This window comes from Doryrhamphus excisus, chromosome 3 (genome assembly GCF_030265055.1).
Source record: "Doryrhamphus excisus isolate RoL2022-K1 chromosome 3, RoL_Dexc_1.0, whole genome shotgun sequence".
NCBI classification, from domain to species: domain Eukaryota; kingdom Metazoa; phylum Chordata; class Actinopteri; order Syngnathiformes; family Syngnathidae; genus Doryrhamphus; species Doryrhamphus excisus.
In genome coordinates, this window is record NC_080468.1 from 11199263 (window position 1) to 11222347 (window position 23085).

The following is a 23085-nucleotide window of genomic DNA, read 5'->3' on the forward strand; positions in this document are numbered from 1 at the left end:
CTTAGTGTTTATTAGGGTTTCAGCACTTACAGGCACTACAGTCAAATACTTAGCAGCATACAGATGGTAACAGTAAAATGTGCTGCAAGGTATTAAAAAACACGCAACAAGTTGTATCACATCTTCACCATGAAAGATTGCATTACAACCAAAACCCACAATTCTCTTTTGCATCACTTTGTTTATTGGCTAGATCATGTTGAAATCATTTAACTCAATGTCAATTTGCACCTGTATTAGATGAAAAACAACAGTACGTCATTTGTTACTGTGGCAATTGGTATGTTTACCTGACCGAACAAAACATTTTTTGCACTACAATAACATTGTGCTGTGATTTTTTTAGTTTAGCAAATACATCCAGTTTCATTTAATTTCCATGGGTAGTATTTTTTTTTTATCTTTTAATATTTGTTTCTTACATAAAATGCTACATTATAAAACACTCCATGAGGTTTCCCATTGTTAAAAATATAATATTGGATTTTTTTAAGTGATGCACATAATACTGAGAACACCCAATTCCTCCAACTACTAAAATAAAAAAGAAATCCAAATGCATCTACTGCATTAAAGGACACCAACATTTATACCTAAACATAAAGGGAACAGGTAGACTTGATCAAAATTTTAAAAAGTGTTGAAAATGTGCAATTTACATTTTATACTGTTAGATCTTACAGAGGATGTGCAGGATGTCTGTCAAAATGAGGTTATGCAGTGTCCTGTTGAAAAACCCAGTCATTAGCCCACAGACAAGCCCCTTCAGCTACATCTCCACATAGCCAGCTGCCGTTTGACACCCCTGAACAACTGGAAGCTCCGCTATACCCATGTGAGATCTCGTCATGCCATTAAAGCTGGAAACCATCAGGGCCATCAAGGTTAAAACTTTTCTCATCAGATAATGAAGCTTTCTTCCACCTTTCAATGTCACATGTTTGGTACAACTGGCAATTTTGTAATGTTGAAGGAGCCGAGGTATTTGAATATGTTTTTTTGTTCTTAAAACCTCTCTTGCAGATGCCTTCTGATGGTTATAGGACTGCACTCCATACCAGTAACAACAAGGATTACACGCTCAAAGCTAGAGTGTGTTGCCACCGTGAGATCATGACAGTGTGACCACCTACCAGAAAATGTCCAAATTTGGACATGGCAACAATGTTTTGCTTTTAAGTCTGAGCGGTCTTAAACTTTGAATCAGCTGATGAACATCAGCTGCTTACTCCCATTCCTTTTCCGAAGCGCTACTTACAACCTCCCTAAAATTCAACTGTGCAAAATGTAAATCCTTGCATTTTTTCAACTTGTCTTAAAATTAATTTGACATTGTGGTATGAAAAAATATACCACTATTGATACACTACTCCTGTGAATAAATGTAACTGTAAACAGCAATGTACTCAAAACATTTCAGAACACAAATCTGAGAATTTAACATGTAAAAATTGTTGCTTTTCCTGGAAATGGAATACCCTTGGAAAATACCTTCACACCCGTCTTGCTAAGTCATCACTCTAACTCTGTAAATACCTTTCCAATAAAAATAGGCTACATCTGCTGTTAAGCCTCTGCATAAAGCACATCACTACAGCCAATCAAAAGCCACTAAACTTTACATGATGCTACATTCAGTAGCAGTGTACGACCATGACGCCATCTGTCTTCATGTTGATGGTCCTCAAGTGTCTCAGCATTTCAACAGCAAATGAAAAAGTGTTGCTGATTGAGCTCAAGTTTTAGCAGCACTATATGCAATCATATGTTATATGCTTTTTCCAAGCAAGAAAACATATGCATATTATATTTTGAGAGTGTTGTCCACTTTGGACACTTTGTCTCTATATTCTATTCTGAGCCGAATCGTTCAGCTGTGTTCCTTCATTAAACACTTTTCACATTAGATCCTGTGCTACGTTACGAATGACGCTAAAGGCACCAAGATCAAAGCCGCTAATACTCAGTAGGCCTCGGTCCTCTGTGTCTGCAATGGTGTGTCCGACTGATGTCATCCCACACATCACCAACTTGGAATGGCATCCCGTTTTCTGTAAAGATAATGCACACAAAAAAATATACATACATTACTGTTTTGAGATTTACAGTATCCAAAAAGCTAATTTGGCATCTGTGATTTAACAATACAAACAATTATGCAGGCTGCACGGCAGACGAGTGGTTAGCGTGCAGACCTCACAGCTAGGAGACCAGGGTTCAATTCCACCCTCGGCCATCTCTGTCTGGAGTTTGCATGTTCTCCACGTGGATGCGTGGCTTGTCTCCGGGTACTCCGGTTTCCTCCCACATTCCAAAAACATGCTAGGTTAATTGGTGACTCCAAATTGTCCATAGGTATGAATGTGAGTGTGAATGGTTGTTTGTCTATATGTGCCCTGTGATTGGCTGGCGACCAGTCCAGTGTGTACCCCGCCTCTCGCCTAATGACAGCTGGGATAGGCTCCAGCACCCCCGCGACCCTCGTGAGGAAAAGCGGTAGAAAATGAACGAACACTTATGCAGTAAATATGACTTAACGTAGTATCTTTGCTGTGGTCACTTTTGGAAATACCAGCTCTTACTCATCATTCATTTAGATATTATTGAGCAAACTAAATGTACTTGTCTGTGCTTCTTCAGAGTCTCCACTGGGCTGGCAGTGAAAGTCCACACTGGGTTGTTGGTGAGAATGATGAACACATCCACAGCTTTGCCCTTCTTTGTGGCCCATGTGATGGGAAGAGTGCAATCAGTGCTCCCTCCAGGAATCTGGAACATGCAAAGGTCAGCGCTCAACAACAAGATACTTGCTCTCCTGACACCGTTACACAAGATGCATAAAACTTTCATCTGTAGTCTTTGGCAGTCAATGTTACTTTTTGAAAACAATTTTCAGGTTTGGTACCTTTACTAGTTCATCAGTAGTTTGCGCCAGAGTCATGTCAGCAGATACAGAGCACAGCTTCAAAGCTCCTTCAGAGTAGGCCAGCACATGCGTGTTAGCCTCTGTTCTTACAAACACCTGTATGGACACACAGGGAAGGTCTTCAAACAAAGTGTTACAAAAACAGAAATCAAAACATCTCATAATTAACTGTCACTGTAGGGCGTAACTTCTGACTGTGCGTCCAAGCATTGTGCTCTGGCCACATTAGCCACGCCCCATTTTACACACACGTCACTTATGTTTGACGATCACTAAAGACAGCGATTTGGCAAAGTTTAACTGCTAACATTAGCTGAATCTATTGTAACAGCACAATGACAACAAATTGGGAGGTCAGTTCACAGATACTAAACCAATCAAAGTGATGCAGGACATACTGTCTGTTGTAACATTACAAACATTCCTTTCTGGAAGAGTTTGGCATGCCTGATGAGCCAGTGAGTAAAAATAACCATGATGTATCCAAAGTATGTCATCAGACTCCTTAATTTGGAAGGGATGTCCAAAAACCATGATTGAATGAGCAGCTGTTCCAGTGGTAATTACATGTCTCACCATTGCAATTACTGCCGCAGCGACTGCAGTGCTGATTGACGTCCCCGGGACAACACTGGTCAATGATGTGCTCACATCAACGGCCACAACAAAGTTTTTACCGGCTGGCTCCACATTCTGGCAAAGAAGAGTTTGTTTGTGTTAGCTGGTCAAAATGGATGCTGTCTTCTTTGTGAGTGAGGCTCAGGTTTTGATTACGCAAACAACTTACCATAAAACTCTTATAAAAGGCGGAGTCCAGGGCTTTGAGGATACTGCTATCAGCTGCCCATTTTGTTTTACCCTGATAGCCCTGGCCTCTTTTGTAGTTTTCACAAGCCAGTTGGATGCTGAAAGGGTGTACAACAGCCTAGAAAAAAACACAATTACCATTGGTTACAAAATAGACATATCAAGCATAGAAGTGATTGAGCACAACTTTTCTTCATGCCTTCTTTAGCGCTGCTTCACTCTGGATTCTCTCACACAGTGCTCGTGTTTCCATGCTGTCAGGCTGAAGCACCTTTTTGGCCGTCATCTTTCCCAGCATCCTTAGTACAGATTGGAGAGGCATTTCCTTTAACAACGCCCGCCAAACCTTGAAAAAAGGCACACTCATAAGAGGGTCGACGATGTAACAAACATGCACACTGTATGAGATCTTAAGAGGAAAACAAATCTGCATCATTAGTAATGGGTGGATTGGGATTAGGATTGTGTGTCGAGAAATCCAGGAGGTATGTCGTGAAGTGTGTATCGGGTTCTCGTTTAGAAGTTACTTCATACCGATATTGCAGCCTTCTGTATCGTAACATTGGCATGACACAAATGTCACTTATTGTTTGACTTCCCTGATTCTGACTGCTTAGAGAAAAAATCCTCATGCTGTATTTTGTGATGCTGCTTCAAATGCTCAATGAGGCTGGGCGTATTATTAAACTTATTAAAGTTCTGTGCCCCCGCGGGAAACTTGTGCATGACAAGTTTTGCACGTTTTTTTGGTGTTTAAGATAAAAATGCTAACATTGGGACATCACTCCTACTCTTTGCTACTTTGTTAGAATAGAACAGCATAACCGATATAATCAGATAGTTATTTTGTTTTTTTTGGTGGTATTGGACAAATATCAACATTGACTCAAAGTCTTTCCATTAGGTAGCCTGTTGAAGTGCTACTTAACTCAGAAATTCACACTGATGAAGTCCTGATCTAATTTACAAGTAGTCGTGACATGTTAAGGGATAACATGGTGGCGCCAGTGAAGAAGACAAGGAGGTACGTATGTCTTGACTGCGAAACCCAGTAATACTTTGCATGTGTGCTACCTAATTATATTCACCGACACTAGAATTTATATTCATCAACTCGTATACCTCAGACTGTAAGTCATGGCATAAAAAATATGTCACGAATGTCTCAAATGTGAGTGTGAGTGGTTGTTTGTCTATATGTGCCCTGTGATTGGCTGGCCACCAGTCCAGGGTGTACCCTGCCTCTTGCCCGAAGACAGCTGGGATAAGCTCCAGCACCCCCGTGACCCTTGTGAGGAAAAGCGGTAGAAAATGAAATGAAATGTAAATGTGCGCCATTGAGAGGCGGGGCCTGGGAAGTGACGTGTGTGACATCAGCTAGCTACTGTAGATTGCAATAGAGTTGATGAGACAACAGCATTATTAATATTAAATCCTACTTGATGGAAATGCACGTATCTGGAACCAATTAACTGCAACAAACAAGGGACGGCTGTATAGTGAAACAATGTCATTCTAAGGGTTTGCCTTGTTTTATTCTTTTTATCCACTAGATGGATTAGCAGAGCACAAGGAGCCTTGAGACTGTGACCTTCATGAACTGATTTGATGGAAAGAATTCAATGCTTCACTACGACTCAATACAATAAAAGTAATGCAAACAAATGCTTACTGATTTGGACTTCAGGTGATCTGTAAGAAGCTGCTCCCTCTCCAATTTGTGCTCCTCAATCAAATTGATGACTTCTGTTTCGTCACAACTGTGCTTGACCTTCTCGACCACTTCAAGATATGAAAGCACTTTGACAACCTCGTCTGAGTTGTCCGTATCAGTGTACGCCACTTGGGTCTCTTTCCATCCCTTTGTTACATATTTGCTGATCAAGGCAATAGCTAGAAGAAACAGACATGCAGTCATGGGAAATAACAATTTACAACAATTGACAACAATTTACAGATTCTCATGATTCGAAAATCTTCAACTAACCACGCAGCATTCACAGAGGAAAAAGTAGCATACATAGTTTTTACCTTCATGTGCTGGTTTGGTGTGAGAGAGCCTGAGTAAATCCTGGTGTGACCACCCCTCTCTCTGTTTACATCTGGTCACACCCGCAGCAAGACTCATAGCATCCTGCCCGTTGTACCAGTCAGACACAGCTTTCCTTAGGGCACGTCCCCAAATTCCACACTTCATGTCCTCTTTTAATTGTTTCTTATATTGAATAAAAGAAAAAAGATGGGCAGGTTCCTGGCAAACTTCCTTCAGCGCCTTGAAAGCCGCCTGTCTGGTCTTCACCTCAGAGTGTTGCGAACACAAAGCCAAGGCAAAAATGCAAGGGTCAAGTCTCACTGCTTGCCCATTTTGAGAAAATCTTTTTATTTCTTCCACGACTTCAACACCTTGGCCTTCCTGAAGCAGGGTAAGCAGGGATCCCACTCTGTCCATGCTGGGATGGGTCTCCTCTCTTGCAGTGTATTTGTCTCCCTCCGAGCCATAGCAGAGGAAGCGACACAGTTTGATGTTGTCACTGACCTCCCATTGACAGCCATTACCTGAGGAGTTTAAAGTGTGGTTGCTTGATACAGAACATCCGGCTGTCTCCATTGTCGTGCAGGAGGGCAACCTGAATAAAGAGGCAAATGAGATTAAATAAAAACAAATCAATCACAGAAAAAATTAAAGCCTAGGATGGACAATATGTCATCGACAGATCTAGTCTTCACTGGCTGACTAAATAGTGCCGTATAAACATTGTCAACATTAACGGTTAGCCTCAGTGCATTGACAAAAATAGATTAAAGCCGATTAAGAGGCAAGATGATACAACAAAGACAGATGCAGGCAACCAAGTAAACGCAACAAACCTGATAGTTTATCGTAACTATGCTAATGGTTGAGACAGGAACCGAGTATGGTGAAGATAATGTTGGCGAAGAAACGCGACATAATGACTTAATGTGAAATCATATATTCAAACATTTAATACCCCAATGTACGCATAAATAAGAGTACAACGTCCTAGCTTTCGTTGACCGGACAGCTGGTCCTTTGGAGGCTGGATGGATATAGTCTGGACCAGGTGCGAGCGACTTTGCTAAGTTAAAGCGACTTAAGTTCTGTCTTTGCTACGTAACACTCATGCTAGTGATTCATGCTAGTGAAAACATAGCACCAAACACATATATATCATATAATATACACTTACTGCAATTTAGGAGCACTGGGTTCAATGTATGTATCCGTTGAAAGGCCTCCCTCGGATATTCGGGGAGACAACTGGAGACTGCACCGCAATAGATGATGGGAAACTGAGTTCATTTACATAGGATGGAAAAACTGCACACCCCATTGTTGTAGTTTTTGTCTTCTTCTTCGTCTTTTTCTTCTTCTTGTAATCCTTTGTTGTGTATTACCGCCCCCTCCCCTGCTTCTGGACCATTACATTCTCGACCATAGTCTAGGTTTGTAGTTTATTCTTTTTTAACAACAGTTACATCACCTTACAGGCCACTAGATGGCAGCAGACAACGATTATCAACATATTTGGTACACATTGGAATACTTCAGGGCCCCGTTTCACGAAGCAGGTTCAACCAACTCTGGAGTCTAACCCTGAACTCTGAGTTGATCTACTCTGAGACAGGAAACTCTGAGTTACGGGTTTCAGAACAGGTGATTTCAATTGGTTCAATCAACACAGAGTTTGTTCACTCTGAGTTAAGCGCGTGCACCACGACTTTAAAAAGCCCTGATCAATGGAGCCCCGTTTCCTCGATTCACCATGGCAACGAGTGATAAGAAAAGATCGTCATATTTCAGTCCTCTGGAACTGGATATATTAATGCGGTCACACGGCAAATTTGAAAGCGTTTTTAAAAAGAAAAGCAACATTGAAAGCGTTTTTAAAAAGAAAAGCAACACGGCTGCAGCAGCGAAAGAACGCGAGTCGGCGTGGAAGAAGATTAGTGCTCGAGTCAATGCGTAAGTTTAAATTTATTATATACATTTATGTAATCACAATAATATTAGGCTACAGATGCAAACAAGTAGAATGGTGTTACAGCTACAATTTATGTCACTTAGATGTAATCCCACCGGCGAAAAAAGAACGTGGAAGCAGCTGAAGATGAAATATAAAAACATTGTTCAAACAGGTAAACCCTCAGCATAACAGTCAGGGTGCCTCTTTTTAATCATGTTTACCACTAAATATCATTCAGCGGCTGTTTCAGTGTGCATTATCTCCAACATAATATTGTTTTCACACACATAAATGTCCTCGCCTGTATACAGTTAAATCAGACATATGAAAAGCAACATCTAACTTCTACTCAGCCAACACAAAGCGGGCATCTGCCCGCAAAACTGGCGGAGGACCACCCCCACCACGTCTGACCGAGGCAGAGGAGCTGGCCATGAGTCAGACTGTCGGGAGGCCAGTCGCAGAGGGGATCCCTGGAGGAACCTCATCCTCGGACATGATTACACAGGAGCCACCAGCCTTGATAAGATGTAATAGGCCTAGGCCTCAAACTTCTTTTGGGCCTATAGTTCAATGTTAATTTCCCTTTCATGTGTTTTTCTTTTGTCTCAACAGATTCTGAAGGCGTACTTGGTCTAGTGGATCCATGTGCCACTTGAACTGTAAGTAGCCAATAGTCCAGAGATGATGCCATATTTAAAGTATAGCATAGTGAAACACAACACTCTAAACAGGATGATGAAGATGATGGGACCACAATGTCTGCTGCCTTCTCTGTGGTGTCTGAGAGGGAGCCTGAGAGGCCTACAGAGGTAAAATCTTGATGTTACTGATTTCCTCTCCATTCACATGTGTTTACATGCTTTTGTGGATTATATTGACTTTTAGCCTACACTGAAGTATTAACGGATTCTTATCCATTTTAACAGAGCATGGCTGGGCAGCAGGAAGAGGGTCCCTCAACCTCCACAGCACAGATTGACTCAGTGAGATACGTATTCAGTAAATTCCAGAGGTTAATTCAGTGGAATTCATGTGCAACTGTATAATGTCATCCTTATGTGTTCCCAGCTACCACTAAAAGAAATCTACAAAGTGCATTTATTAAAAACAGTACAAAAAACAGAAAAAGAAATGGTGCTGCTGGACCGCCAGATAACTAAAACGGATCTGGAAATTGAATTATTAAAACACAAGTTAGAGGTGGGTGCATGGTCATAGGTGAATTGTGTTGATGATTGTAACAATTAAAAAGTAAGAAACCATTTTCTTTTCTTATTTGTAGGAAATAAAGAAGACCAAATAATTTTTTTTTGTCTTTCTGTTTATTTTACTGCTGTTGGTGATGGTGATTATGAAAAACGACCAAACTGGCTTTAAACACGCGCGACAATGAATGAATCACACCGTGTGTAGCGTAAGAGGGCGGAGACAGAAAGAAACTCGAGGTTCATTGAAGAAAACCTGGTCCCGACCAGGTTATGTTCACAGAGTCTGTTGCCATAGTAACTGACACCGAGGTTAAGTTACCTCTCTCTGTGAAACAGGCTGGAGTTACTCCTCTGTCTCTGGTTTGACTTACCTCCCTTTTTGAAACGGAAAACTCAGAGTTTCCCTCATTTCAGGGTTAACATACTCCGAGTTTTCACTAAACCTGCTTTGTGAAACGGGGCCCAGCAGACAAGTCACAATCTATACCCCCATAAATTAGTTCTTTATGAGTAATAACTACGGTGGCCTACAAGTGGAAACATGCGACAATTGTAAAAAAAAACAAGAACATACATTTAATTCCCATACATCATGGAACCTACAAAAAAATAGAAAAATATTACACATATGTATTTAAAGTGTTTTAAAATGGGGAGTTTCTTTTCAATCACCCTGTACTATGTAAACATGAATAGGAAAATTGTTATTAAAAATTATGCTTAAAAATACTTACATTCTCTTTGTAGTCTGTAGGTCCAAAGATGCTTTACAAATCCCGTCCATTGTTTAATATTAATTCTATTCATCTTCTCTATTCTAACTGGAAGATTGATACGGTTTGCATAAAGCCATACATTCAGAAAATAATGTACTACGTGGCTTTTTTCCCCCAGTCAAATTCAGATTCCAGCAGCTTCATCACTTCATCCAGTCTGGCTCTTGAAAATGATAGAAGGCAGAGTGGAACATCGCTGTGTGATGTCAAGACATCACGCTTCTTTCTGAGCCACAGGCCCTTTTTCCCTGTGTGTGTCATGCTATTTTTACCTCTGTTTACATGCATCCTTAGAGGAGGCACTAGCATACAAGTGCGTCAAAAGTAGTTGTGTTTCTGTGTTGATGAACTGTAGAAACATTATCCCCCACTTGCCATCTCATTCCTTGCATGTACATTAATAAAGCTAAAAGTCATCCTGTTTCGATGTCATGATTTTCTTTATTGTGCTTATTAGTTTTCACTTAGAAAATGTTGATTTCGCCTGTATTTACCACTGCGCAGGCTGCGCTTTGCCTGCGCTTTGCCTGCACTTTGCCTGTGCTTCGCCTGCGCTTCGCCTGCGCTTCGCTTGCGCTTTGCTTGCGCTTTGCTTGCGCTTCGCTTGCGCTTCGCTTGCGCTTCGCTTGCGCTTCGCCTGCGCTTCGCCTGCGCTTCGCCTGCGCTTCGCCTGCGCTTCGCCTGTGCCCCGGAATAGACGAGGTCGGAGCTGCCAAGCTTTCAGCGCATCTTTGGTGCTAAAAATGCGGACTCCTCCCCTGGTGCACCGCCACGCCCATCTCGAAGCAGTCCAGTCGACCAAATTGGCTGCGCACAGTAGTGCGCTGGACCAAATTATCACTGTGTGGGCTGCGCCACTCTCTGTCACCCTGCGCCAGCTCAAAATTAGAGCCTTCAACTGGCCTGGTAATGCGTCAGGATCCCAGGAGCAGGATGAAGTAGCCAGGGAGAGGCAAGTCTGGGCTTCTCTGCTTACGCTTTTGCCCCTAAACCTGGATAAGTGGAAGAAAATTGATGAATAGATGCTCAAATGTATTTGGTAATCATCACACTTCTCTCCTCTGCCGTTATGGTGCTCTTGTGGTGTTACATTACATAATTCACTTGATTATTTTTATGTCTTATCAAAGTCCTGCACATTCCGTTTGACTTAAAGATTTGTTTGACTTTTGACGTGTATTATACCAGGAATTTGACATTGAGGCATTTGACATTAGCGACCCCTTTGCACTTCAGCTAAAATGGGTTGGTATTGGTAATGTATACGATTCACAAAAGAATAATGTTTTGTATACATCGCTGTTTATCAAGCAATGTTTATTTTGCATAAAACCTATTTGGTCAGCATAACCGTAACCGCTGTTGTCGCATTAGCTATTTTGAATATGTTACATAACTCCAGTATACTGCAGGTTCAAATACAGACACCTGAATGATTGATTGACCTTTTGTGGTCTTTTGTGTATGCTGAGGGTGACCACATTTTCATTATTGAAAACCAGGACATCATTTGCGATGCTCAAATGATACAGTACTATGCCTTATAATTTCAATACATTTAAAATATACCTGCTCTGTATGGATAGAAAATTGTTATATTACAAAATAATGCAATCTATATAATATATAATACAGTATATCATATATAATCTATAATAAAAGACACAAATTCCAAAGGAAGGTTAAAAAACCAACAAAAAAAATGATTCCAAAAAGAGAATGACACAGGAATTTGAGAACAGATGCTTGTTAAGTTTGGGAAAAATATGCTGTGTAAAGTTGCAACAACTCGGGAATTTGACGTCCCCAATTTTATGAGACTTCAACTCAGCAAGCGTCAGAGGATTAACTATGTACATATCTTTCGCTACTTCTTTGGCAACACTAATTCATAAAGCCGCCCGCTCAGTAGCCTCTCAGGGATTACGTCACATGCAGCAGAGTGCCCTAATACCGAGGCCCAATAGAAAAACCTATGAAAACCAGAACATTTCCATCACTTCACGTGAAAACTTTGCTCACTCTATGAATGCTACATTCAACTCAGCTTGATGCCCAACTCAGAAAAGTATTGTATATGCAGTACAGAAAAAAATCCAAACCTACACGCTTATGCAGTGCCAACGGGTTGAGCAGCGAAGTCTGGCGCAGCGCACCCACGCCTCCAACCCACCTACTGGCGCAAGTGGCAAAGACACAAAATGACACAAAAATATGCCTGTGAGGTTTTGGTGACGTGGGTACACTGTGCGCCTGTCAGCCAATTTACCATTATGCAGACTGCGCTTCGCCTGCGCCCTGAATAAACCAGGTCGAAGCTGGCAAGCTTTCTCAGCACCTTTGGCGGGGCTATTATGTCACAAAATTGTCACTGTGCCAAGCTGAAAACGTGCACTCCTCCCCTGGTGCGCTGCGCCCCGAAATTAGAGCCCTGTGTATGCTGTACAATAGGGGTAGTGAATATTTGATCCCCAGCTGTTTTATATAGTATGTTGAGAAATGTTATATGGTGTGACATATCAGATCTCACTTCATTATCACTAGTAACATTAGGGAGTTTTTAGTTAGGGCTTCATTGCATACTGATGTTGTGAATTGCCTGTCAGTCTGTGTGCAGCCACAAGGATGAGAAGTGATACCAAACACGGATGTGGGCCTTCACACTTCCTCCTCGTATCCGTGTCACACACAAACACACACACATACAGATAAGCTTTTGTTTTCATGCTTGTAATGCTACAAATAGGCTCCTTTTCTGTCATAATTATTTAGAACATTTTTCAAAAATGGACTAATCTTTATAAACCAATGTCTGTGCAGCCGGATTGGTAAAATATTTTTGACTCTGACTTTGACAAATGCTCAACGAGTCATACAAATTCCAAACATTTATGGAATTGTTCTCATGCAGTCTGTTGATACACTCATTTATTTTCCGATTCTGAAGAGACCTGTTTGTCCTCATTGTGGGATACTGGATTTTGCATATGAAGAATATGTCTTAAATATTTAGCTTATTGTAGGAGTCGTAGCAATGACTGAACACAAACATAGGTAAGGCAGAAGAGTAAAAGCTTTATTGCCATTTTAAAAAATACACATTTGCCACCGACTTATTTTAATTAGGACAGCTTATACAAGCTGATGGGATTCAATAAAAGACAGAATCTACCCTGAGTGGGTGATTAGGACCGACTCATCAAATCTTCTTTCTTCTTTCTCTGTCGCCACAGCAAATCAGTCGCCTCCAATAATATACCAATATATTCACTATCTCTCCTCTGGACATGTCCCAACCATCTCAGTCTGGCCTCTCTGACTTTATCTCCAAGGCCTCTAACATGTAATGTCCCTCTGATGTACTTGTTCCTGATCCTATCCATCCTGGTCACTCCCAATGTGAACCTCAGCATCTTCATCTCTGCTACCTCCAGTTTCGTTTCCTGTCTTTTCCTCAGTGGCACTGCCTCTAGACCAAACAACATGGCCGGTCCCAACTCATCAAATATTGCAAGAAAAATATTGGACAAATATTGTAAAACAAAAACTAACTGTTTTGGCTTCGTGGAATTTTTGTAGGAAAAAAATGGATTTGGTTACAGTTTGTTTTGGTTATGGAACAGTTTAATGATGCTAACCAAGGTTCCACTGTACAGTGTTGCCACATCTGGCAGTGTTGCAACGTTTGAAATAGTAATTAATTTGATTACATACAACTGGAAAACAACAACAGCATTAGTAACAATAACGGTGTTACTCCCAATATTGCTTGCAAATGAAAAATGAAAGATGTCTTTCCAAACACTAAATTATTCACATGATGCTTCTCTTTATGTTGGAAGGTGAAAGATAAGTATACATACCAGTGAAGTACAATCAAGGCGGTAACATAGACTTGCATCTTTGGTTTAAAGTGTTGGGAATGTGCAGTACCTGGTGTGTTTATGTGTAATCTTCTAGTCTTTGATTTGACTGACAACACATTTATGTATATCACCCCATCTGGTTCCAAACCAGTACTTTCAATATGCCTTACCACACCAGTCATACTTATGTTCCGGTCCAAACTACAAAGATGAGTTCATGGACCCATGTATGCAGGTTTTTGCCTCATACTCCATTGTACCGACGCTCAGCTTCCATCAGGAAGACAGGCATTTAGGCTCAAAGTCTACGGCCAAAGACAAGGTCCTTACATTGTCACGGATTTGGATACAGATTCCAGAAAAGTCCGGTATATGTCTGACTTCAGGAAGCGGGGGTAAGAATCCCTCTCCATAAGCCCGTAGACGATCCTCTGGGCCTCATCAAAGCACCCTGTGCAACCTGCCTTAAGGCTGTGTCTGATCTGCTCCCTGGTCTTGTGATCAATATTAATCTGGAAGACACACATGCAGGTTTTTACCACTTGTACTCTTGTCTTCCACGTCCAACAACTGTCATTCCGTGTTGGGTGCTGCATGTGTGCGCACCTCTCTTGGTGCCTGGGCCTGAATGTAATGTTTGAAGATTTTCTTTGCTTTGGATGTCATCCTGAAGTGAGTTCGGATTTTCTTGTATTCCTCGCACACAAGCCAAAACTCCATGTTTTCGTCACTGAACTCAGACTTCAGGAAAGCCTGGAATATCTTTATTCCATCTAATCCGATAAAAAGGTCCATGTTAGTAAGTGCATAGAGGGAACAAAACATTTAACAGTCTGCAGATGAACTGGAACTAATGGATTTACTTACATTTTGATGATATAAGTCTCTCCAGGGAGTGTGACCACTGGGACAATTCTTCAAAACAAAGCCTTCAAATGGTGGGAATTGTACGACACATTAATGTGGCACTACAGATATTTATTTTTAACCATCTTTGTTTTTATGGACCTACCCTTCAGTGCTGGATGCTTGACATGATCTGCATTCCAGTCGAAACTTTAGGTGTCTTTTTCTGTCCACACAAACCACCAGGCCTTATTTTATTACTTATGCAAACACGTTACATATTAATAAAAAGATCACTTTAAAGTACTCACCTTTCTCTTACTGGTTTGTTCTTGTCAGTGTCCATACTAAGGAGTGTGTCTTTGTTGGTACTCAACTTGACATGCACAACTTTTTTTGCGCACATGTATTCAGAAGAAGAGCAACGTGGTATTCCGTTGTTCCGTGGAGCAAGTGATGCTTATATATATAAGAGGCAGAGGTGTTGAATAAGCGTCACAGTGTAATTTTGGGCTAACCGCAGAATAAAAGAGGAAGTTGAGCATGACGCAAATCTGCGCCTGGCTGCAGCTACGACGAGATGTACTGAAACCTGCTGACATAGTTGGACGTCTCGTCTGGAGATGCAAATGCGACAGTGGAAAGTAGATAGGCAAATGTTTGCCACATTTTTTGCTAAGACAAAGAAGAGATATGTTTTTGGGCCATAGATCTTGCACCATCCCCTCAGACTAGAGCTGTCCTATCTAGTTGTGAGCATGAACTGATGAAGCCTGCTCGGTAAAACATCTTCTAAGACAGGGGTCTCAAACACGCGGCCTGCGGGCCAAATGTGGCCCGCGCAAGTTTGATATGGATGCTGTATGGTATCATGTACCCAGAAAAAAGCATTAAGTTTGATTAATGTTCATTTTAAATGTTAAATAACTGCTAATAGTTATCCTCCCTATCCGTGTGGAAGTGGTAAGTTTTTGGCTATTTAAGTTTAAAAGAAATAACTTGAAGGCTACCGTTTAGGTCGCTAGCTCTCTAGTTTGCGAGTTAGCATGTGTCTCAAGACCCTGCAGTTGTGCAATATGTTGTAAATAAAAAGAGTATAAATGTGACTATAGTCGTGTTTTGTCATGTCTACAGGGCTCTAATAATGCTTTGTTAATTTTAATCTAAAAAAATAATTTGTCTACCCACCCAAGTTTTTATTATTTGCCGTTTTATTATTATTATTATTATTATTATTATATTTATTTATTACTATTATTTTTTTTACTATTATTACTATAATTTTATTATTATTATATTATTATACTATATATTATTTAATAATAATATTATTTATTATTATTATTATCATCATTATTATTATTATTATATTTATTTATTACTGATTGATTGATTTTCTTTATTCTTGATTTGTTTATTTATTTTTCATCTTATTTTGTGAAGAAAAATACAAATTAAGATATTTGAGAACAGTGGAATGTTTTATCAGAGCTTTTATTGTAGAAAATCGGAACCAAAGCACTGAAAAAGTTTGTATATTTTTCTGTTTTTAATAAATGCGTTTTTTTTTTTTTTTTTGGAAAACCTGATGCAGCCCAGCCTTGCCCAGACCCTAGCTCCAGTGGCCCCCAGGTAAATTGAGTTTGAGACCCCTGTTCTAAGATGACCTGAACAGTCCAGTTGTGATCGATTCAATGCCCTGAGAATACTATAGCATGGATGAATGAAATGATTCACAGACATACCATGTATCCTGACAAGCTGGAGCTTATCCCCCGCTGACTTTAGACTCGACTGGTCGTCAGTCTATCAAATCACAATGAGCAAATGGAGACAGACACCCACTCAAATCAGACTGACAGAGGAAGTGAACCCACATTGCCTGCACAGACCTCAGACGAGTCAACCAGAAACACCCATCAAGCTTTCCTCATGTTTATTTCCTGTAAATTATCAAAGGCAGGGGACGGTCTGTAACGTGCACCTTAACCAGTACTAGTGCTTGAATTAGTTCAAAGGATCACGTTCATTCATGTAAGAACATTGAACTGAAGTATTTGTTTATATAGAACTTGAAAGTAAACTCATTCAGATGATGTAAGATTCAGAACCACTGTTTAGGTCCTGATGAGAAATATTTACACTCACACTCACACTTTTTTACACTCCTGCTGCAATAGAGTGTTGTTGTCACTGCCCTCATTTTACCAGCAGCATTTTACCAGCAGCGTCACACTGCATTACCCACAAAGCATTGCACACACTAGGTAACAAACAAGCAATTCTTAAAGGGGACACTATTACGCTCATTTTTGGTGCTTTGTATTAAATTGTGGACTCCTATAGAGCAGCTATATACAATAACACACACAAAAGCTTTCTAGATCTTCCAGAATCTGCACCTCTTTCAAACACTCCCAAGGACTTCTAGAACCGTATGTCCATGTTTAGGAAAAAAGCATTAATAAAGAAAACTACTTCATATTTAATATTGTTATACACTTCCATTAGGGGAATACATCATTGTAAACAGTTAATTAACAATTTTAGGTGGATGTCATAGTTTTCTTTTCAAAGCAACGCCAGTCTTTCATTCTCACTTTTCACCTAAAAAAAAAAAATAATAAACTGAACTACGAACGTGAACTATTCATATTTATACAGTGTGAACTGAACTTTGAAGGAGTTCATGAGAACTATGAACTTGCCCAACACAGACATAACACAAGTGACACAGTGGAGTACATTACTCATTTGTCCATGCAGACTACAAAAACCACAAAATCAATTTCCAGAATAGACAAAGTCTAACTTAACCATTTTGTGAGTTCCTACTAACCTGAGAGGAGGAAGTTGATAGTTTGATTTAGAATATATCGCTTTAAAAAAAAAAAAACAGTCCTGAGTATGTGAGTGGGAACTACATAGCAACAGCGGTACGGCTATGGAGCCATATATCCATCTGTCGAAAAAGTAAAGTTGATCGATATCATTTATTGTTTTACTGACCTGATTGGTTGGGAAAAATCCCAGCTGTCTTCGAGCGAGAGGCGGGGTACACCCTGGACTGGCCGCCAGCCAATCACAGGGCACATATAGACAAACAACCATTCACACTCACATTCATAAAATCATTTGTTCGAAATGGTAATTTTATAATATGAGTGTAAATGTAATTAGAGGGCTCTCATAATATTTAAAAAACATATTTAGAAGGTTGTAAACAAGTTTCAACTATGAAAATATTTGATTTATAAACAGGGAATCCTACTTCCCTGAAATTCACTTATTACAGTCGGGTCTGGAACCATGATAAATGATGGATTACTGGATCGATTTTGTCAAAAAAATTGTGATTGGTTGCTGCAAAACACCACAACAGCCTAACATTTCACAAATCTCTCATACTGAAATCCTCAGTGCTCAAAAGATAGCCCCTTAATCATCATTATTTAGTGTGTCGCATTCAAGGGTTTATGCTGTTGTCTCAGTGTTTGTGTTTATATTTGACAGACGTCAGTGTGGGTCCAAATTCATGCTGGTCCGTTGCTGTGGTGACACACCTTATCTCCTACTGTGTTCCTCTTCCTCTAGTAAACTATTGCTGTGACTCTGAGATATATATTGTTGTTTTTTTTTTAAACTTCCTCCTGCCATTAATCTTTACTTTTACTTTTACGTCACATCAAGCGTGGAATGTCATTTTTATCTTGAAAAGAATCCTTGAATGCTAAGAGGAAGTAAGTGGTGGTGTCTGCACCTTGTGTAGGGGAGCTGCTATCGCATTTCAAATCATTCAATGAGTCGAACAAAATGTTTTTGCAACTCTACAGAGAAAGCACGCTGTGCATTCTTACACTTTCCAGTCACAACACACACACACGACTAAAGAACATCATAATCTTTTATGTTTTATACTTTGTTTTTAAAATGCTCCATATATTTTGTATACTGCGGGGAACATAACAAAATAATCTACTTTAAGATTTGCATGAAGGAACTCAAATGACGTCTTCAAAAACCAACTGTTCACTCTGATGTGGTGTAATCTTATCAGAAAGGTCACATGTCTTTTTCCTCTTTGTTTACAAACTGACATTAAATAATGACTTTGATACTCTCAAGTTCCGCAGTACAGGCCTACGCTCCTATTTTAGAACGCTGTACTGCCTGCTGGGGTTAAAATCCATTCATACAATAGTTTTCTATGCCGCTTATACTCATTAGGGTCATGGGGGTATCCCAGCTGGAGCCTATCCCAGCTGACTTTGGGAGAGAGGCGGGGTACACCCTGGACTGGTGGCCAGCCAATCACAGGGCACATATAGACAAACAGCCATTCACACTCACATTCATACCTATGGACAATTTGGAGTCGCCAATTAACCTAGCATGTTTTTGGAATGTGGGAGGAAACCGGAGTACCTGGAGAAAACCCACGCATGCACGGGGAGAACATGCAAACTCCACACAGAGATGGCCAAGGGTGGAATTGAACCCTGGTCTCATAGCTGTGAGGTCTGCACGCTAACCACCCTAATGGAAGTGTACAACAATATTGAATATGAAGTAGGTTTCTTTATTAATGCTTTTTCGTAAACATGGACCTACGGTTCCAGAAGTCCTTGGGAGCGTTTGAAAGAGGTGCAGATTCTGGAAGATCTAGAAAGCTTTTGTGTGTGTTATTGTATATAGCTGCTCTATAACCTAACATGTTTTTGGAATGTGGGAGGAAACCGGAATACCCGGAGAACATGTGATCCCCCGACTGTGCGGCCATGTTGGCCAAGATGCATCTGCTGTACCCCAGTGGAACTGTGTGCAGCTGTTTCCAACCACAATCAGTTGGGTTCATGAGCCCAGCGTCGTCCCCAGCTACACAAGTCAAGTCACCTTTGGCACCTGCTACATCTCCACCCAAGGCAGAGGTGGCTCTACGCTCAGCCGAGGGCAAGTCTTCACCTGATGTGACGCCCCAGGCTGAGGCCAGTTCGCCTCCTGCCCCGCGTCCTTAATTGGTGACTCCAAATTGTCCATAGGTATGAATGTTGAATATGAATGGTTGTTTGTTTATATGTGCACTGTGATTGACTGGTGACCAGTCCAGGGTGTACCTCAGCTGTTGCCTAAAGTCAGCTGGGATAGGCTCCAGCATACCCACCACCCCAGTGGATGTTCCAGCAATCAAGTCTGACGCTTGTCTCACTGAACAATTACTGACACCTAGTGACCAATGTAGTATTTGAATGTGTATTATCTCCTCATATAGTGGACAAAAAGAGATGATAATGCAACTGCACAATAGAAGAGATCATGTTTGGTGCAGTTTTAAGTTGTAAAAGCCGTATCTTTTCACAAAAGCTGTTTTTTTTCCTTTTTTTGTTGAGAACAGTTTTACTGCTGATTACTTACTTAAGAAGAGAGAAAGGTAGAAACAAACTCATATTTAGACAAAAGATAATTTCATTTGCAATATATCACGTTTAATAGCCCAAGAACACAATATTCTATGTGCCTTGAAAAATCAGTTAAACTCGTCCAAAAATAGTCAGTACTGAGAGGTATTGAGCACATTGAGTTATGCGTTAAATATGTATACATGATGAATAATATGTCATATTCAACCATGAAACGTGTGAAAAACGGTGATTGATAATTCAAACTATAATGTGAGCGAGCGCAAAGGCAAAATCTATTTAAAAATAAATGTGACGAATATACTGTATCTGTGGCAGTCCAAATGCATACATGGCGGGCCGTCACAAATAAATGAATACATGGGAAAACACTTCTTTATTCAACAATATGTGAAAGTGGGACACCAAGGAAAACTTTCAATCATTTTTTTTAATAAGACACACTGAAATCAAAGTTTAAAAAGTCACATATTTTTTTCAAAATAAAATAAATGGATATTTAAATTTCTATTCAGTTAGATAATAATACTTAACATGTGGGTATTCGTTCTTTAGTGAGGTGAAGCGGAGAAAATAGATCTCAGTGCACAATCTGCCTTTAAAGACTTTTATTACCTTCACTTAATTAAAAAGATAAAAATATAATACAAGTTGCAAATGGTTTTGGACTGTCTACTGCCACACAGGTTGAGAAAATCTACATTCTGTTCACTTAGACCGGATAGTCAGGATATCCACTGAGCACTACTGCAGATGAGAGATTTGGAGAGATTTTGCACGCCTGTGGTTTAAAAACAGTCACCTTGAGTCAGTTCTCCTCAGCAGGTCTTGATAGATGTCAGACTTGAGGAAGCGTGGGTAGCAATCTCTGGCCATCAGGCTGTAGATGAGCTTCTGTGCCGTGTCGAACGATGTCAGGGTTGGCTGAGAGATGTTCTTTGTTATGTTCTCCCTGGTGCCACAATCTATGTTGATCTGGAATCAAAACAGCTCTTCTTTCACCTTTCACTATGATCTTCTGGAGAAGGGGAGGGTATCTTGAATGAATTAACCAGTGTAGGGAGTACGCCATTACTGTTACAGTCAAATGTGATGCACCGATATTTACGTCAATGACCTAAATGCTGTTTCAGTCGCCATTTGTTGACAGTTTTTCAAAAATGTAGAGCAATAATTTATTTCCCTGGGAAGTAATTACATTTTTAAAAGCGTAGTTACATTACTAATTCAAATATTTTGTGGGGTAGGTAACTAGTAACCATAACAAATGACTTGTTTTAACACATTTGTGCAATAATACTTGTAATATTTATGCACAATCAGAAAAAGTACAATACTAGTACAATAATAACAATAAATTCATTCATTCATTTTCTACCGCTTATCCTCACGAGGTTCGCGGGGGTGCTGGAGCCTATCCCAGCTGTCTTCGGGCGAGAGGCGAGGTACACCCTGGACTGGTCGCCAGCCAATCACAGGGCACATATAGACAAACAACCATTCACACTCACATTCATACCTATGGACAATTTGGAGTCGCTAATTAACCTAGCATGTTTTCAGAATGTGGGAGGAAACCGGAGTACCCGGAGAAAACTGGGGAGAGCATACAAACTCCACACAGAGATGAGGGTGGGATTGAACTCTGGTCTCCTAGCTGTGAGGTCAACGCGCTAACCACTCGAATGCCGTGCAGCCAAATAACAATAAAGATTTATTATTTATTATTCATTCATTCATTTTCTACCGCTTTTTCCTCACGAGGGTCGCGGGGGGTGCTGGAGCCTATCCCAGCTGTCTTCGGGTGTAAGGCGGGGTACACCCTGGACTGGTCGCCAGCCAATCACAGGGCACATATAGACAAACAACCATTCACACTCACATTCATACCTATGGACAATTTGGAGTCGCCAATTAACCTAGCATGTTTTTGGAATGTGGGAGGAAACCGGAGTACCCGGAGAAAACCCACGCATGCACGGGGAGAACATGCAAACTCCACACAGAGATGCCCGAGGGTGGGATTGAACCCTGGTCTCCTAGCTGTGAGGTCTGCGCGCTAACCCCTAGACCACCGTGCCGCCCTTATTATTTATTATTTATTTACTAATTCATGCCATAAAGTGGCAGAAGTGCATTTTATATGCTTCTTTCCAATAGAAATACATGTGCCGCAGCAACCAGGAAGTGAGTTCATTGAAACATATGAGTCATATGATTCTACTGTTATATATAATAATAAATACAGTAAAAAAATCCTCCCTACCGCCACATGTAAGAAAATGATAAACAAAAAGCTTTGCATCAGCCACTAGGTTACCCTGATGTCGTATTTCTATCTCATCAGTCTCTGACCTCTTGGTGCTGCAGGTACCTGTCTGGGCGCTTCTGTTTGGACATACTCAGAGTAGATCCTGTTGGCAGAAGAGATCATCTCTGGGACCGTCTTAATCTTTTTATACTCCTCACATGCAAGCCAAAACAGGATATTCTCCTCGCTGTGCTCCGACTGCAGGAACTCCCGGAAAGCTAACTGACCGGCTGAAAACAAAGTACAAATATATTAACCTGTACAAGAGGAGCAGGGGGATTAGAATAAAGTACCAATCACCTTTACAAGTGAGGAGTTTGTCCATGGAATCACTCCAGGTGTCAACATCCTCCAGTGGGGCGTTGGGAAAGCAACACAAACTAGCCTTGAAAAAAAAGCATCGAGATTGATCACAAATCTGTGAGGGCATCATCAAGTAGGCCGGTAAACACTCCATTTGATAGACCAGGCAGCTACTTGTAAAAATAAACATCCAGTGTAAAATGAGACTTACAGTTAGTGAAATCCTCCTTGGTATTTTCCACATGGCTGCTGTAAACACCTAATGCCCGGTAATCAAAATGCAATGACTCACTTTATTGCCATCTCTTTGTCCGAAAACGAACGGGAGACAGTAGACAATACACTGGCGGGATGATGATGTGACTGTGATTGTTTTGAAATGAGGGAGACATTGATTGAACAAATCCAAATGAGCCACCTCAACATGAACGGAAGATATGGAAATTCATATGCAAAGTGTTGTTATTGGGACCAATAGGGCGTCCTTCCTTGTCTGCCACACCTCAGAAACCTCAGTCTTGACCTTGCGTCCTGTGTGGTATCGGTATCGGATCAGGTCGTAATAAGAGTAAATAAGCCATTTAAGCCATTTAAGACATACATAAAACTGCTCGAGGGGCGGCACGCCGGTCGAGT

At 40.6% G+C, this 23085-nt stretch overlaps 3 protein-coding genes across 4 annotated transcripts; all 3 read right to left on the reverse strand.

Moving 5' to 3' along the window:
- Positions 1–23: 23 nt before the first annotated feature.
- On the reverse strand, positions 24–7082 carry ro60 (Ro60, Y RNA binding protein). Of its 2 annotated transcripts, none has more exons than XM_058069198.1 (9): positions 6602–6775; positions 5765–6360; positions 5406–5626; positions 3933–4079; positions 3714–3851; positions 3503–3619; positions 2906–3022; positions 2623–2769; positions 24–2051 (listed from the first exon to the last, which is right to left on the reverse strand). In XM_058069198.1, the coding sequence occupies exons 2-9, from the start codon at positions 6339–6341 to the stop codon at positions 1899–1901; spliced, it is 1617 nt and encodes a 538-aa protein (XP_057925181.1). In that variant the 5' UTR covers positions 6342–6360; positions 6602–6775; the 3' UTR covers positions 24–1898. The 2 variants fall into 2 exon arrangements, with proteins under 2 accessions (XP_057925181.1, XP_057925180.1); XM_058069197.1 differs by lacking the exon at positions 6602–6775 and adding an exon at positions 6943–7082 and having other exon boundaries at positions 25–2051.
- Positions 7083–12770: 5688 nt separating this feature from the next.
- LOC131125584 (regulator of G-protein signaling 13-like) lies at positions 12771–16314 on the reverse strand. Its single transcript, XM_058067251.1, has 7 exons — positions 16296–16314; positions 16164–16224; positions 14730–14877; positions 14585–14644; positions 14440–14501; positions 14179–14345; positions 12771–14084 (listed from the first exon to the last, which is right to left on the reverse strand). The coding sequence occupies exons 3-7, from the start codon at positions 14822–14824 to the stop codon at positions 13899–13901; spliced, it is 570 nt and encodes a 189-aa protein (XP_057923234.1). The 5' UTR covers positions 14825–14877; positions 16164–16224; positions 16296–16314; the 3' UTR covers positions 12771–13898.
- Positions 16315–20239: 3925 nt separating this feature from the next.
- On the reverse strand, positions 20240–22837 carry LOC131125784 (regulator of G-protein signaling 21-like). Its single transcript, XM_058067645.1, has 4 exons — positions 22661–22837; positions 22447–22531; positions 22210–22376; positions 20240–20810 (listed from the first exon to the last, which is right to left on the reverse strand). The coding sequence occupies exons 1-4, from the start codon at positions 22691–22693 to the stop codon at positions 20634–20636; spliced, it is 462 nt and encodes a 153-aa protein (XP_057923628.1). The 5' UTR covers positions 22694–22837; the 3' UTR covers positions 20240–20633.
- Positions 22838–23085: the final 248 nt, after the last annotated feature.